General features: G+C 32.1%; 1 protein-coding gene across 2 annotated transcripts; it reads right to left on the bottom strand.

The window, feature by feature from the left end:
• Positions 1-469: 469 nt before the first annotated feature.
• On the bottom strand, positions 470-15,717 carry LOC136981242 (uncharacterized). Of its 2 annotated transcripts, XM_067277520.1 has the most exons (6): positions 15,485-15,714; positions 1,885-1,963; positions 1,699-1,781; positions 1,512-1,622; positions 1,395-1,442; positions 470-867 (listed from the first exon to the last, which is right to left on the bottom strand). In XM_067277520.1, the coding sequence occupies exons 1-6, from the start codon at positions 15,560-15,562 to the stop codon at positions 757-759; spliced, it is 510 nt and encodes a 169-aa protein (XP_067133621.1). In that variant the 5' UTR covers positions 15,563-15,714; the 3' UTR covers positions 470-756. The 2 variants fall into 2 exon arrangements, with proteins under 2 accessions (XP_067133621.1, XP_067133622.1); XM_067277521.1 differs by lacking the exon at positions 1,395-1,442 and having other exon boundaries at positions 15,485-15,717.
• Between the last annotated feature and the right edge of the window lie 553 nt (positions 15,718-16,270).

Raw genomic sequence — 16,270 nt, 5'->3', positions numbered from 1 at the left:
TTAAAATTCGTATCCTGTTTTCTGTTCACTTAAAAAAAAAAAACCTGTAAAAAAGTAATGAAACGCTTTTCAATTCACATAAAAGGTAAAACATAATATTTTTCGGCTTTCACAGTATTATTGTATTGGTATTATGCAATCAAAAATAAAACATGGGGTGTTCATGTTTAGAAATATTTTTAGTTACATTTTTCATCAATTTTTATGGACTTCCCATACTTTTATTTTTTGTCGCATGATACCAATAATACTGCGAAAAATTATTTACCTTATTATTATTTTTTACCTTTTAGTGAATTTATGAGAATAAAAAGCCTTACTTTAGAATTTTTCTACTTTTTAGTTTTTCATATGTAACACTGAATGATCGAAATTCTTTTTGGTTTAGCATTTAATTAGGAAATTGGTGAAAATTAAGTGAGAAAATTTTATCTGACAAACAGTCATGCAGACACACAAACAAAATTAATAAAAAGCGTATAAAAAACATTTATTTTAACAATATTCATAAAAGTCTATCAAGACTTTTCAAATAGCATCCAATTGAATCATTAGAATTCACGAATATCTTTCAAAGAATGATTAAGTATATTTTGAAAAGCTTATGATAATCATTTTCTTAGATTAATAATGTAAAGCGGGAAATAAAAATGGTTAATTCAGCAAGCATTGTTAACTGAATATTTTCAACATATTTCAACAACTTTCAGCATTGATAAGCAATCTGGTAAATATACACGCATAGTTATACCTAAATTACGAGGAAGATATCAGTAATTTCTGATAGCTCAGTGGAACTTCATTGTTTACGCCCGAAGAAGAAGTTAAATACTGGTAGTGAGTATTGACTACAATGAAGCAAGTTATCTGAAAATAAAGGAAATGCAATAAGTTGTGTTATGTCTAGATTAAAGCTAAACGTCGTAAATATTTTATTACATAACGTATTTTAAGACTGATTATGACTGGTTATATATGCGATCTCCAGCAAATTGCGTTAAAAATGTAATGGTTTTTCCCCTATGCGAAAAACGGAAGCAGTTAGAACCAACTTTTTTGAGTTAGGATCTTATTTAATTCTTCTATAAACGTACTGTACCGTACAGTACGTTAATAGAAGAATTAAATAAGATCCTAACTCAAAAAACTGTTTGGTTCTATCTGCTTCCGTTTTCGAGAAGGTTTGCTAAAGGATTTTCCCATAGAAAAAAGCATTAAATTTTAACGCTATAAATTTATCACGTACATAATCAAAGAGGTTACAATCAGCCTTAATATAATTTATTTTATTGTCATAACAAATGATAAATTATGTTAATGATGCATGACTATACTGTTATGACTTGAACTCTTAACAAACGGATTATAATTTATTTTTTTTAAAATGTACTTACGTCTAAACCGATTGTTAACAAAAGTATTACCAAGAGCACTAAAATAATCTGAAACATTGAACAAGTTCTTAGTTACAGACATAATCGTTTGTTTGTTGCAAGAATGAAACAACTTACCGGTTGCAACACGTGGCCTATGACTGTACCAAGCATAATGACGCCAATAAATTGCACAACGATATTAATAATCATCCACACCATCCACGGAATCATCAGTAAACGATTTTCCTTAAAAACAATATTATTAAAATATTCAATAAATTGAAATTTTAAACTGAAACTGTTGAATATAGCAACAACTAACTTTTTTAATACCATACAGGAGGATTATACTGATAAGGAAAAACAATACTTCGATAACCACAGCCAGAGCGTAGAGCGTAATATCTGAATCAATGAAGATGATAAAAGTAATTTTGAGTTTTTCTTTGAGCTTGATACAGAAATTTGTTCGAGAATGCATCATAGTATTTATTATATTTATACTCACAAATTCTGTTTGGGTAAGATGACTGATACGAAGAAGCGAAGGTGACTGATACAGAAATAATGCCAATCAGAGATATAATCTGTAGGGTATAAATAGTTTCTGAATGGAAATACATTTAAATCTATTATTTGATATTTTAAATTACATAGATTAAAGATTTTTATCTACGCACGTATGTAGGAATGTATGAAAATGCGGTATATTCTACTTTTCCGGCTGTTATATATAAATGAGGCGATCGATCAAAAATGACTCCGAGGATTTTTACATTTTTGGACCTAAAATGTCAAGAAATGCAAATATTTTGTGTTGTTTTACCTGTATGTATGGATATTTATGTGGAGGAAGACCGATTTTGTTTACCACTTTGAAGCTTAATAATTACTGAACTTTTTGTCGAAAATTTCCGAAATTTTGCAGGGAGATTTGTGTATTAGGGAAATTGGTGCTATTAAATTTTGGTAGCTAAACGTCGAGTGGGTGGGGAGATAGAAGGCGCCGTGTGTCATATCACGAGTGGGGTCTTACTTAATGAAGATTTTACTCGTTATTTAGCATTTACAATTTCTTATAAAACTCATCTCTACCCTCAAAATTAAGCCTTTTGCCATTTTGTAATAATTAATAATATAAACTTTTTAATAAAATTTCATAACAGATGGCACTATATGCAATTTTAAATGTTACCAAGAAAGTTATGCAACTCGTTGCAGGAATTTTTGAAATGTTTATTTTGCATTTACAGTGATGCGAGCAGTGCAAATATTTAATGAAACTGGTGGTTTTATGAGTCGTCCAAAGCCTGGACAGCCACAAAAAGCTGATGAGCGTACTGACCGCCGGATGCATGGAATGTCAAAAAGAAATCGAAATCTCGCACCGAGAAGCCTGCAAATAAAAATGGCCGAATGTAATATGATTATTTTTAGTGGCGCACTATTAGATGCAAGTTAAATGAATTCCAATTATTTTGAAGAATTTTCAGGAAGAAGCCATTTGTCTCTGTAAAAAATAGAAAAACCAGGTTGGCATTTGCAAGGACTCGTGTAAACTGGATCAGTAGCAAAACATTTTGTGGTCTGACGAAACGAAAATAAATCTATTTGGTAGTGATGAGAGTACGTCAACTCAGCAAAGGAGAGGACTTTCATCCTGTGCAGCCTACAGTAAGTAGTTACTCGAAAGCTGGGTTTCAGTCAACTAGGCGATTCACAGTGGACAATAAAGTGGGCGACGGTTAACAAGCACATGAAAGAAAAGCAGTTCTTTCGAAGAACTTTTATACTTTTTTGTTTTAATGTATATTGTACTTAACGTATAATGTAATGTATTTTTAATTTTATGTAATTGTTGTCTTTGTTTTTATGTAGCCTATATCTGTTAATTTTGGTGGTACATATCAACTGCCTTTTGGGATTTTTCTATTTACTTGTAAAAAATAAATAAATAATGTAACATGTATAAATATGTTTGTAATAATTGTAAAATCGTTTCTTTAACTCGTTTCTTAAAAAATATTATTTAAATTTACCGGGTAGTAGATCAATAGAAAATAATGGTGAATTTAATAAAGAAAACAATAAAAACTGTCGTATTTTTCCCAGATGTCCGGCGTCCAATTGGCGGTAGCCAAGTTGTCCATTGCCCAGTTGACCGTGTCCCCAGCGAAGTTTGGAGATGGCATGGTGTAGTGATGCTACTCGCAACATGAAATTGATTCAGTCCATCAAATAAATGGAAAAATGGATCAACATCAATACAAAACGTGATGCTTTTTAGGTTGACGTTAATTTACCTTTAACACGGAAATTCCAACTTGGTAATGATCCCAAACACACCAGTAACTTGATTCAAAAGTAGTTTCAAGATAATTATATTAAATTACTTGAATGGCCTGCAAAATCGCCGGACTTACGTTATGGAGTATTGTAAAAACTGCAATTAATAAAGAAAAATTCAAAAAATAAAAATTAATTATTTGAGGCTATATAAAAAGTTTTGATCTTAATTCCAAAGGAATTTTGTGAACATTTAGCTGATTCTTTTCCAAGAAGATGCATAGCAGTCATAAAAAATTTTGGTTCGACTTTGTTCTGGTTCCATACTTTTGTCCAAAGTAAAAATATATGTAGTTTGAACAGAGGTAATTTTCATAAAATATTTATTTATCGATACTTGACCTATACATTGCTTTTAAAAATGTTTCTATAAATTTAACAATATAGCATCGCATTAGTCATTTAAATTTTCCAGTTAAAGGCATTTATACGAAAAATTGCATAGTGGTCCTAAACTTTTGACCACCACTGTATGTATTTAAATAAAATCAGTAATAATACAATCATATAATATTATAATTAATAAGAAAGTTCAAACAGATCATCTTTTGGCTATTTTAATGTTAAATAATTAACCAAGTACATTCTATAAAACTGTTTAAAAATAACAACGAAAAAAGAAAGTATAAAGCATGATAATAAAAAGACAAATATAAAAAAATAAAATTAATTTATACAAACTATTATTCAAACTTCCTGGTGGATAGGCCTATAGAATGCAGATAATATAATTTACAAGTAAGACGTACTTTTAAAAATAAATTACATAAATAATACAGTAGCAATATAATATTTTTCCACAGATGACGTAACTGGCTGACTGGTTTGTGTAAATCAGACATGGCCAATTAGTCAATCGCAGCGATTAGTCGATAGTGAATAATATGGCCTGTTAAAACGTAAAAACATTTCTAATTTCCGCAGTATAAATTACCCATTTCTACGATAAAATCTTTCAATTATTGCTGCATATTGATGTATAATGTAGGCTAGACTTTATGTTGTACAACAGAAATTCACTTCCCTTTTACAGATAAGTTCTACATAGCAATTTTGTGCTTGTCCCCAAATAAATGCTATTGTATATTGCTTACAAAAAGAAATAACCTGGAACGTCCATTACATTGCAATTAATAACTAAAGTATGTTTTACAGCCTGATTTTATAAGGATAATTAATAAAATTTTATTAAAGAATAAAAATGTGGTACATATAATAGGGTTTATCATCGTTGCTTTTGACTCTTGAAGCTCGATCATATTTCACTATAAATTGGTCAAGTTCAGTGTAAAGCTTTATCAGTTCTTCCTGTTGCATTATTCATATAATGTATCGTCTCCTGAGAGTTGATTATAATGAATTTTACATAGAAGGAACTCAAAGAAATTAAATATTTAAATGAAAGAGCATAAAGTATAATTTGTAATTTCTTTACGAAAATTTCTTCTTTAATAAACATAGATGTGAGAGATTAAAAAAATCCAGCAATGAGTTACGTAATTTTCCGGGCAACAACATTGCGTGCGGCGCCATCAATTATGATGTTTTAATAAAAATTTTATATTCTTAATTATTATAAAATAGAAAAAGGCTTACTTTTGAGGGTAGAAATGAATTTTTATAAGAAATCGTAAATGTTAATAACGAGTAAAATCTTCATTAAGTCCGCCACATTTGGGAAATGACAGATGACCCCCGTCTATCATCCCATCCTTCGACTTTTAGCCATCAAAATTTAATAACATCAATACCCCTTATACACAAACCATCCTGAAAAATTTCATAAATTTTCAACAAAAAGCCCAGGAGTTATTAAGCCTCAAAGTATATGAAGAAAATCGTGTCCCCCACACTCACACTCAGGGCCGTTCCGACCCGGGGGTGCAGAGGGTGCGGGGCACCCGGGCGGCAAGCCTAGGAGGCGGCGCGAGCCGCTTTAAAAAAAAGGGAAAAATTAATTTATCATTAAATTAATATAATACATAAATATTATTCTAAATATTATCATTAAAATACTACTATTCTAATATAATTTGAATATATGTACTATTCTAAATATTATTAATTATATTTCAAATTCAAATTTTATATACACAACTTATTCAGGCCACAACAAGTGGCAAGTATAACAGTTTCTTGTTTTAACTCGTCTTAAGCTATTTTTCACGTCGGTCGCGAGGAAGATTTTACAGGAAAATACTCGTCTGTGGTCAAAGCATAGAAATGCACGCACCAGGATAATTTCTTTTATTTTAATTTTAAACGTGTAATCGTGTAAATCGCAACAGCTTAAAAAGTTTTTGTTTGATATCGTGGTTAGAGAGACAGTAAAAATTAAAGGTGAGTACATACATTAATTTGATTATATTTTGTTTTTGCGCGGTTAAATAAAATTTAAATAATATTTTGTTAAATTAAATTTATATTGTGTAACAAATTCATAACTTAAATAATAATACCAACATAATAACAATAGTAAAAAACATTTTTCTTTTTTTTTATTAGTAAAATATAGTTTAACTAAAGATTAGCATAATCTTAATATTTTTTTGTTTTGATTAAAAATGTTGAAATTTTCAGACAAAATAAAAAATTTTGTAAAGTTTCCTTTCAAAAGTTGGTATTTTTCGAAAAACAAAGCTTAATTAATTTATGCTTCTTTAAATCTTCGAAAACAAAATTTTTTCGACGAATCATAACTTGGATTCATTTTTTTTTTTTTTTTTTTTTTGGTAGATGTCTGATAATCGAAAAAGGTCTAATTCTATTAAATAAACTGTGTATATTTGTACAATTTTTTTTAACTTAAATTTACTTTATCTTTTTTATTTGTAAATTTTTAACAACTTTGGGGGAAGGGGCGGTAAAATTATTCTCGCACCCGGGCGGCAGATACCCTAGGAACGGCCCTGCTCACACTAACATCCATACATATAGAAAATTGACCGATCACCGTACATTCCCTCTACTACATGCCTAACAGCCGGGAAAGTAATCATAAAAATTCAAAAATGTAAGCAATTATTAATAATAAAAATGGAAAGTTTATTGAGCTTAAACAATGGCATTTATTGAAATATATGTTTATAACTAAAAGTAAATAAATTATTAAATGATTATCGTGTTGACCTCAATATGAAAAGTCCGAAAAGAACAAGAATATTCCGTGAGATAGTCATTAAATGAAAATTAAAAGCGATGGCAATAGATATAATATTATATATAAATATTAAAAACCGTTTTATTGAAAAGAGCACGTTATAAACCATATTTTATGCATACTTATTAAAGACTTAATTACAATAAATAAATACATAAATAAATAAATGTTTGTCACCGTTTAGATTAAACTATATTAAATTGATTTTAAAATCACTAAAAATATTCTGTAAATCGAGTATATTATTAAAAGTGTTTGATTTGTTTTATGGACCGATGAGAAATATATTTTAATACAACAAATAAAGGAAATTTATCTACTTAAAAGGCAAAGCGAACCTTATACAAAAGTATTATGCCTTTATAAAATTTTCTGAACGTAATAAAATTCTTTATAAAAAGATCTGAAAGGTAAACTTACAGTTAAAAGATAGTTTAGTAATGAAAATAACAATTAAAGAGATCAGGGATATAATACTTTTATTAGAACGCCAAAGGATCTTAGATCAAATCCGTGACAACAATAATCACGAATAATTTTCCTTCGTGGCAACAACCACGAAGAAAATTATTCGTGATAACAACAATTATCATAAATTAAGTCTATAAGAGCATAAACTTCATTAAAAAATTTATATATCTATACTATTATATAAAGAGACAACATGTTTTTCGTTTGTTCCAACTAACCATGAAAACTACTGAACCAATCGTTACCAAATTAACTATAGTATCTTTATGATCCCCGGAATGTTTACCACTAATCAAACCTACAGATTTTTTATTAATTAAATAAAACTGCAACGGATTTCTGTCTGTCTTTCTTCACAAGATGGTGACACATGAATTAGTACTTCCTGTCAAGGCATTATCTCTAATTAAAGTGTATTATTGAAGTTTACTATTATATTTAAAGAACTGGCATTAAATTATAATTAGTTAATTAGCAAAATCTTCGAGGCATTAAAAAAGTGACGTCATCATGCTAGATGTCAGTACGTGTACATATGGCGTGTTTTCGAATCGTTACGTATTGTGTTCGTGATTCGTTAGGCCTAGCTGAATTTACGCGAGTTTTATTTATTTGTGTGAGCGAAGATTATGCCTACTCAAAAATGACAAATCCTTGACGCAAAAAAACTCTGAAGTGCTTTCATTTATGACACTCTTAGACTATTCATCATCAGCTAATATTGGGTCTATAGATAAAGAATGTGGGTATTGCAGTGCTTGAAGTGGAAGAATGAATCACAGGGGATTTGTTGTCCTTCTGGAAAAGTTAAACTGGAAGTTGTACTTGCCCCCGAACTTTCTCTGTCACTATTAAATGGGACTCATCCTGACACTAAACATTTTTTAAAGCACAATAGTTCTTTCCAAATGACAATTTTTGGTGCCACTGAAATACTTGAAAGAAATTTCATGCCAACATTCAAAATTGAAGGACAGATATATCATTTAATAGCATACCATTAATCCCGACAAAGTACCCATTCGAATGTAAACGCCTACAATTTCCAGTCGGTTTATGCCTTGCAATGACCATTAACAAGTCTCAAGGCCAAAGCCCGAGAGTTGTGGGACTCGCCTGGGATGCAGTGCTTTTCACATGGCCAACTCTATGTTGCGTGCTCACGTGTTAGTAGTTGCAAATCTGTTCATTTGTGCTCCTGATGATAAAACAAAATGTTGGATATCAGGAGGTTATTCAATAAGTTTTTCTAGAAAATATTCCACACCTTTAATAGGAATATAATGAATCTGTAACACAATTCTTTGCATTCACAATTATACTCTTTAGGTAAGAAAATATAATTTCACCAAATAAATATCCCCGTCAACGACCGATAACACAGCTGATATGTTACAGTCAAAACCCGTTTTTAGTTAGAACGCGTTTTAACTAGTTGAGACTAGTTTATACTGGATGTCTTTGTTAAAACCTGTTTTGTCTAGTTAAAACTAGTTTTAACTCAAATTCATATTTGACTAGCAGTAAATTCTAGTTAATTTACTGCTGTACATGTTTTGATTTTAGATAAAACTAGTTTTAACTTTTAACATTAGTCAAAACTAGTTTTAGCTACATAAATATGTTTGGGGAAATAAAGTTATGTATGGTGATTCAGGGGAAGATGCCTAATATTCTGCTTATGAAGGAAATTATAGCGATAATTTGAGTTTTGGAGGCCTCTAACAAAAATATATTCTTGAGCGTGGTTTTCAAATAAAACTTTGGAGTATGTCAAAAATAATTATGTATTGTGTTTGCAATGACGACTTTTTTACTGTCTGGCATTTTAGGCATCTCACCCGTATTATTCGGGTGAGATGCCTAAAATTTTCAATCGTTAATAAAATACTTTTTATTCATCCACTCAAGTTCAAATACATTTTTTTAAACTTGTAGTGAATGACACTTGATGTTAATACAGTTTTTTCAAATATTAATTCATTAATTAAATTTAATTATTGGTTAATATTACCTGTAATATCGAAGATGGCGACGGGAAATTTTTTCCCTCCCTCATTTGGCATCTCACCCGTATTATTCGGGTGAGATGCCAAATGCCATTAGAGTAAGATAACAAATATAATTGCATAAAATTAATTTTCGAATATCTTAACCAAATTTAATTTATTGCATATGTAATACAAAGTACTTTATAGTAAGTATAACAGCACAGTATATAAATACTGTTAAGTTCCCGCCCGTTCTAACGTGCTCTATAGCTAGCTGAAAGCTTTTTTCAGTCCAAAAACCCTTTTGAAAAGTCCTTATATAATTTCTATGCATATTCTGCAATAAAACGAGAAAACAAAAATTTATTTAAAATAGGCATATTGGAATTCAATTAACAAAAAATAGGCATGTTACCCCAAGAAAAATGTGGCATCTTTTCCATTTGTCAGGGTAAGATGTCTAGTGGAATCACGTGTTCTAGCATGTCTGATCGGGATCGGCGGTAGCTCACAATGGAAACTTTAGAACCTTAACTACATCACACATTAATTGTTTTTCGCAATTTTTAATAAATTCTATTTTAACTTTTAGTTTTAAAATGATTTTAGAAACATTTCACAACAAAAACATTGTTCTTATCTTGCTTTTATTAAATTCTTCCTACTATTAGTTCACACTCGCCTCCCTATATATATATATATCTTGTTCAAATTTTCAATCGTTAATAAAATACTTTTTATTCATCCACTCAAGTTCAAATACATTTTTTTAAACTTGTAGTGGATGACACTTGATGTTAATACAGTTTTTTCAAATATTAATTCATTAATTAAATTTAATTATTGGTTAATATTACCTGTGGTATCGAAGATGGCGACGGAAAATTTTTTCCCTAGATACTAGACGCGACGGGGAAATTTTTTCCCCTACGTTCGAGATGGCCGCGTTTCCGGTAATCTCGAGTGATAATCTGGAAGCAGATTAACAATGGATAATCTCGAAGTAGAATACCGAGTGATCTAAACGTTAGATGGCGTACCCGTATTATCTGTCGCATTACGCAAATTAATACATTTTCCCGTCGTCGTCTAGTATCTAGGGAAGAAAATTTTCCTGTCGCTGTCTAGTATCTAAGGAAAAAATTTCCCCGTTGCCATCTTCGATACCACGGGTAACATTAACCTTATTATTAATTAATACTTTAAATAGAGTTTTAGCAGTTTGTAGTGAAAATTGAAATCAACAGGCAGTAGCTCAATCGGTAAAATGCAAGGATTTCATTATTTTCTACGTGAAGGTGAAGAATGCGAGTTCAATTCTTGCGAAAATCGATAAATTTTTGAAAATTTTTGCTTTAAGTAGACGTTTTATCCAAATGATTTTCGAGAGTGAGTTAGCAGTTGTGGCTTAGTGGTTAGAATGAAGGATTTTTCTCAAAAAATAAAATTGAAGAAATTTTATGCTTTGGGTTCAATTCCGATTTCTCTTTCTATTTTGCCACTTAATATTGTGATTCTGTCATATGTATATACATATTTATATTAATTGTAATTATTTAATAAAAAGTAACTAAAATAAAATTTTTCTTTGTTGACCTAAGTAGGAATTGACTTTAATTTTTTTTTAAATATTACTTGTTTTTCTCAGATGTAGAAAATGAGGTAACGGTAGCCAACTACAGCTTTCCGCACTCAATATTGGCCCAACGATTCATCATACGAACACATGACAATATCTGACGTCACCGTTTGAAAATATCAAAAAGTAGGCATCTTCCCCCACTTACCATCTTACCCCGAATCACTCTATATGTTGCAGTCAAAACCAGTTTTTAGTTAGGATGCGTTTTAACTACAGTATAGAAAGACGGCCGGATGGCCGAGCGGTAAAGGTGGCAGCCTACCGCTCTGGGGGACCCGGGATCGAATCCGAACGGCTCGAATAATCCCCAGGAATTTTTCGGGGGGCGGTCCGTTCGGATATGTCGGGCCCCGTCCCTCACCACCCGGTCGCCCCATTGTGGGCCTGGCCGAACCCATAATGGGCCTACTAAAAGAGGCCCTCTTAGTGCCCACAGGGCGGAAAGAGTTAAAAAAAAAACTACAGTATAGCGTCATTTTACTAGATTTATCTAGTATCAAAAAAGTTCGGTTCAGCACGACATAGTCTGACTGAAAAGAGTTCGGATAACCGATTTTCGGATAAACGACGCTCTACTGTAGTTAAAACGCATCATAACTAAAAACTGGTTTTGACTGCAACAAATAGAGTGATTCGGGATAAGATGGTAAGCGGAGGAAGATGCCTACTTCTAAAGTATAATTTTTGTTTTTATATTTTTCAATATATTTATTTTGTTTGTACAAAACTAAATAAATAATTTTTAACGATACAATAGCCTCGATTATTATTATAAAAATTTTTGTTAGGCTTAAAATCGACGAAAATTCAACACGAAGCGACACGCAACGGAGAAAAATTTCAACATCGGACAGGTTAATATATTTTTTCGTACATAATCGGTTATCCAAACAACCCAGTCCCTAATTGATTCGGATAAACAATGCTTTACTGTAGTTTCAACTACAGTAGAGCGTCGTTTATCCGACCCCGGATCAACCGTCACATCGGTTAACCGACCGCGTTCTAGTCGGCAAATTCAAATGTCCGCTAGTGATGTGGCGCTACAATATTTGCCTATGTCTTGGCTACTTTAATATTATTTTTGTTAAGTTTTTGCGTGTTTTAGCTGGCAACATGACTCGACCATGAAAGGGAGGTGAGTATTTAAACGAGGCTTAATTTTATTTAACGACGCTATCCAATTGCTGTTTTTAAAACGTGTGCGAGATTTAGCGGCAAAAAAACGAGGGTCAGCTGAGAAGCAAAAGAAAATTTTGACTTTTTTTTCTAATGTATAGGCCTATTTTATGTAAAATATGTAACCCGAATATATATTTTTTTGTTTTATATTTTTCAATATACAGTACAGTACTGTATTTATTCTGTGCAAAATAAAGAAAAAATTTTTAACGATACAATAGCGACGATTATTATGTAAAAAGAAGGGTGTACTATAGATTACCACCTATGGAATTTCAGGACTTTGATTATATATTTGAACTCAGGGGACCGAGACGAGTTCAACGGTACCCTATTTTTGGACCGGAGACAAAAAATAAAAAAGTTATCATACTTTTTCACTTACCATACTTTTTTAATGCTCTCGTGGAGATGGCACCATAGTTGCTAGTTCTGCCATCTTGCGGTAAAGTCTGCAAACCATGACGTCGGACTACGGTCATCTCCCGGAGGGTTAAACACGTGATACGAGAGCGGAGAGAGCGAGGCGACTTCCGATCATCGCGCGATAGCCGGAAAAAAGTATAACAACTTTTTTATTTTTCGTCTCCGGTCCAAAAGTAGAGTATTGTTGAACTCGTCTCGGTCACCTCAGTTCACATCTCCTTACTTTTGGACCGGAGACGAAAAATAAGAAAGTTATCATATTTACCATTTCGGTTAATGTTACTTATGGCAGCGAACATGGCGGCCGTGCCGACTGCTCTCGACTGACTTCCCGGAGAGGAGCCGTCGGCAGGTCGCCATGTGCTAAACGTCACTAGTTATTGATTCACGGTAGTTCTTGAACAAAAGAAAAAACAGGAGGTAGCGTTTGACTGTTCGTGCAATTTCTTACCTTTCACGTAACTGTTTTTAATGGTTTGCAGACTTTACCGCAAGATGGCGGCACTAGCAACTACGGTGTCGTCTGCTTAATTTTCTTTTTTCTATTTAGCTTAGTTATTTATTGATATTTAATTTTATTTATTTAACTAAGTTGGGTTATTTAAGTTAGTTAACTTAGTTAAATAATTTGACCTAAGTTATTTATTTATTTAACTAGTTTGGTTTGCACATTTTTACCACTAGGTGGCGTTGCTTCCAATTACGGTGTCGTCTGCTTAATTTTCTATTTTCTACGCAGCAATTTTCAAAATGAAGCTCCTTAAGCTAGCATAAGAAGTAGTCAAAGATAAGGAAACATGTATCGAGTGGTTACAAGATCAAAGTTTCCTTCGTAAAGCAAAAAAGTGGGGATACTATAGATTGCTATCTATGGAATTTCGGGTCTTTGAGAATATATCTGAACTGAGGGGACCGAGACGAGTTCAACGATACCCTACTTTTGGACCGGAGACGAAAAATAATAAAAAAGTTATGATACTTTTTTCGGCGATCGCGCGATGATAGGGAGTCGCGTCGCTCTCCGCTAAGTCGGCCTCGCTATCGCGATCGGGAGTCCCGTCGCTTGCCGTTAAAATTGCCTTTAGTAGACGTTTCCCCCTTTTTTTACTTTGTTCAAGAACTACCGTGAATCGATCACTAGTTTAGCACATGGCGGCGTGTGGTGGCGCCCATACGAAAGGTCAGTCGGGCCGCCATGTTCGCTGCCATAAGTAACATTAACCGAAATGGCGATCGTGCGATGATCGGAAGTCGCGTCGCTCTCTCCGCTCTCGTATCGCCTGTTTAACCCTCCGGGAGATGACCGTAGTCCGACGTCATGGTTTGCAGACTTTACCGCAAGATGGCAGTACTAGCAACTATGGTGTCGTCTTCATGAGAGCATTAAAAAAATATGGTAAGTGAAAAAGTATGATAACTTTTTTATTTTTCGTCTCCGGTCCAAAAATAGGGTACCGTTGAACTCGTCTCGGTCCCCTGAATGCCAATATATAATCAAAGTCCTGAAATTCCATAGATAGTAATTTATAGTACACCCAAAAAGGGTAATAGATGCAGAGTGGATGAAATTAGAAGTGTTGATAATGGAGATAATGGCATAAAATGCATTTTAACGGCAAGCGACGCGACTCCCGATCGCGATAGCGAGGCCGACTTAGCGGAGAGAGCGACGCGACTCCCGATCATCGCGCGATCGCCAAAAAAGTATGATAACTTTTTTATTTTTCGTCTCCGGTCCAAAAGTAGGTTATCGTTGAACTCGTCTCGGTCCCCTGAGTTCAGATATATACCCAAACACCCGAAATTCCATAGGTGGTAATCTATAGTATCCCCAAAAAGAAATTTTGTTAGGCTTAACATCGATGAAAATTTAACGCGATATAGGTTAATAGCGCTATACTAATATACTAATTACATGGGATAGTGTATTTTTTCATACTTTTCGGTTATCCGACCAACTCCAGTCCCCAATTGAGTCGGATAATCGATGCTCTACTGTAGTTTATACTGGATGTCTTTGTTAAAACCCGTTTTGTCTAGTTAAAACTAGAATTTACTGCTAGTCAAAAATGAATTTGAGTTAAAACTAGTTTTAACTAGACAAAACAGATTTTAACAAAGACATCCAGTATAAACTAGTTTCAACTAATTAAAATGCGCTCTAACTAAAAACGGGTTTTGACTGTAACATATATATTATAAACGCATACAGAATTTACATATATACATATAAATCATTCATTTCTTAACATAAAATCGATTCGTTTAATATAGGCCTATATATATTTGGAAAGAATGAATATTCAATTCAAAATAATCATTATTTGCAAATATGATTTTGATCTGTAATTAAAATCATTTTAACAAAATAAACAAAAAGTCATATTTATTTGCTTTACACCACTTAATATTGAATCGAAAGACATGTTAACAGAAATTGAAAGAAATGAACTATCGGGAAGTTACTGTTAATATTATTAAGCTTAGTAAATTCACCATGAGAAGTACAGTACATTTAGACTACGACCATTGAATATTGTTAATTTTAGAAACGACCCAGAAAGTTGCCCGCAAATAAAAATGATTCAAATTTAGGAAAAGACAAAAAAAGAAAAAAAATCAAATTATCTTTGACTTTCACTCAAATGCATTACTTTATATTCGATTATAATAGAATACAGGTATCGCTTGATTAAAATTTCTGTCGGTATATAAAGGGATTGCCGCAATTAATTTCGCGTGTTAATCCAATCCCGCGTTAAGCAAGAGATACCTGTATTGTCTAATTTGCATATGAAATTCGATATAAAAAGTGTAAACTTTGAACTTGTAATTGTAGGCATATTTCATATAAATTATTATAAATAAAATAATAAAATTTATTACATACCGCAGTGTATACTCCCACAGCAAAAGATGCATCTTGAGTATTATTGAAGCAACAACAGCGATTCATTTGGCAGCCCATGTCAAAATAAAAATATACTTTTATACTTTAAAGCGTTCCTATAAAATGTCAAATGACTTTAAGCATTGACATTCAATGGACACTTCCTATTGTGCAAGTTGTTGCGATAAAAATGTCGGTGACGAAGGTCAAAAGTTATTACTATTAATAAACGTCTAAAGTAAATGAGGAAGGAATTATGACTAACAATATTAAATAAATGGGAAGTTTTTATACGTCTAGGATCTAAAAACGAAAATTTAGCATAATTTATTTATTTTTTTCTTCTTATTTTTTGGTAATTGACGTTAGGCTCGATAGTTTAGCTTGGTTGATTGACATTTAAGAAAACTTATTTCTTACTAATAAATTTGACTAAAATAGGTAATAAACATGAAAATCTTAAAACCAATTAAAACTGGTTAAAAATAAGGTGTAAAAGCATCCACTGTCATTTTTGTACATTTTAATGAGATAATATTTATTTTTAAAGTTTTACTTGTACTAGCCCATACGTTTTAACAAAACTAACTTTATTTCTACAGTTTTACTTATATTACCCCATGGTTTTAATAATAAGTTATTCCAGTTGTCACTATAATAATTTTTAGGAGTGTTCCTGTGTGATTTGTTCTCAACAGCAACTTTGTGCTAATTCCGATTTAAAATTTTTGTATTAGCCAGTCTTTGGGTACTTTTTGATCATTAATGACTCTGGTGGACCCAGAA

Source organism: Centruroides vittatus, unplaced genomic scaffold, assembly GCF_030686945.1.
Source record: "Centruroides vittatus isolate TY-2023 unplaced genomic scaffold, ASM3068694v2 contig_749, whole genome shotgun sequence".
Lineage (NCBI taxonomy): Eukaryota > Metazoa > Arthropoda > Arachnida > Scorpiones > Buthidae > Centruroides > Centruroides vittatus.
The sequence above is the reverse complement of the archived record's forward strand: the minus strand, read 5'-3'. Positions and strand labels throughout refer to the sequence as shown.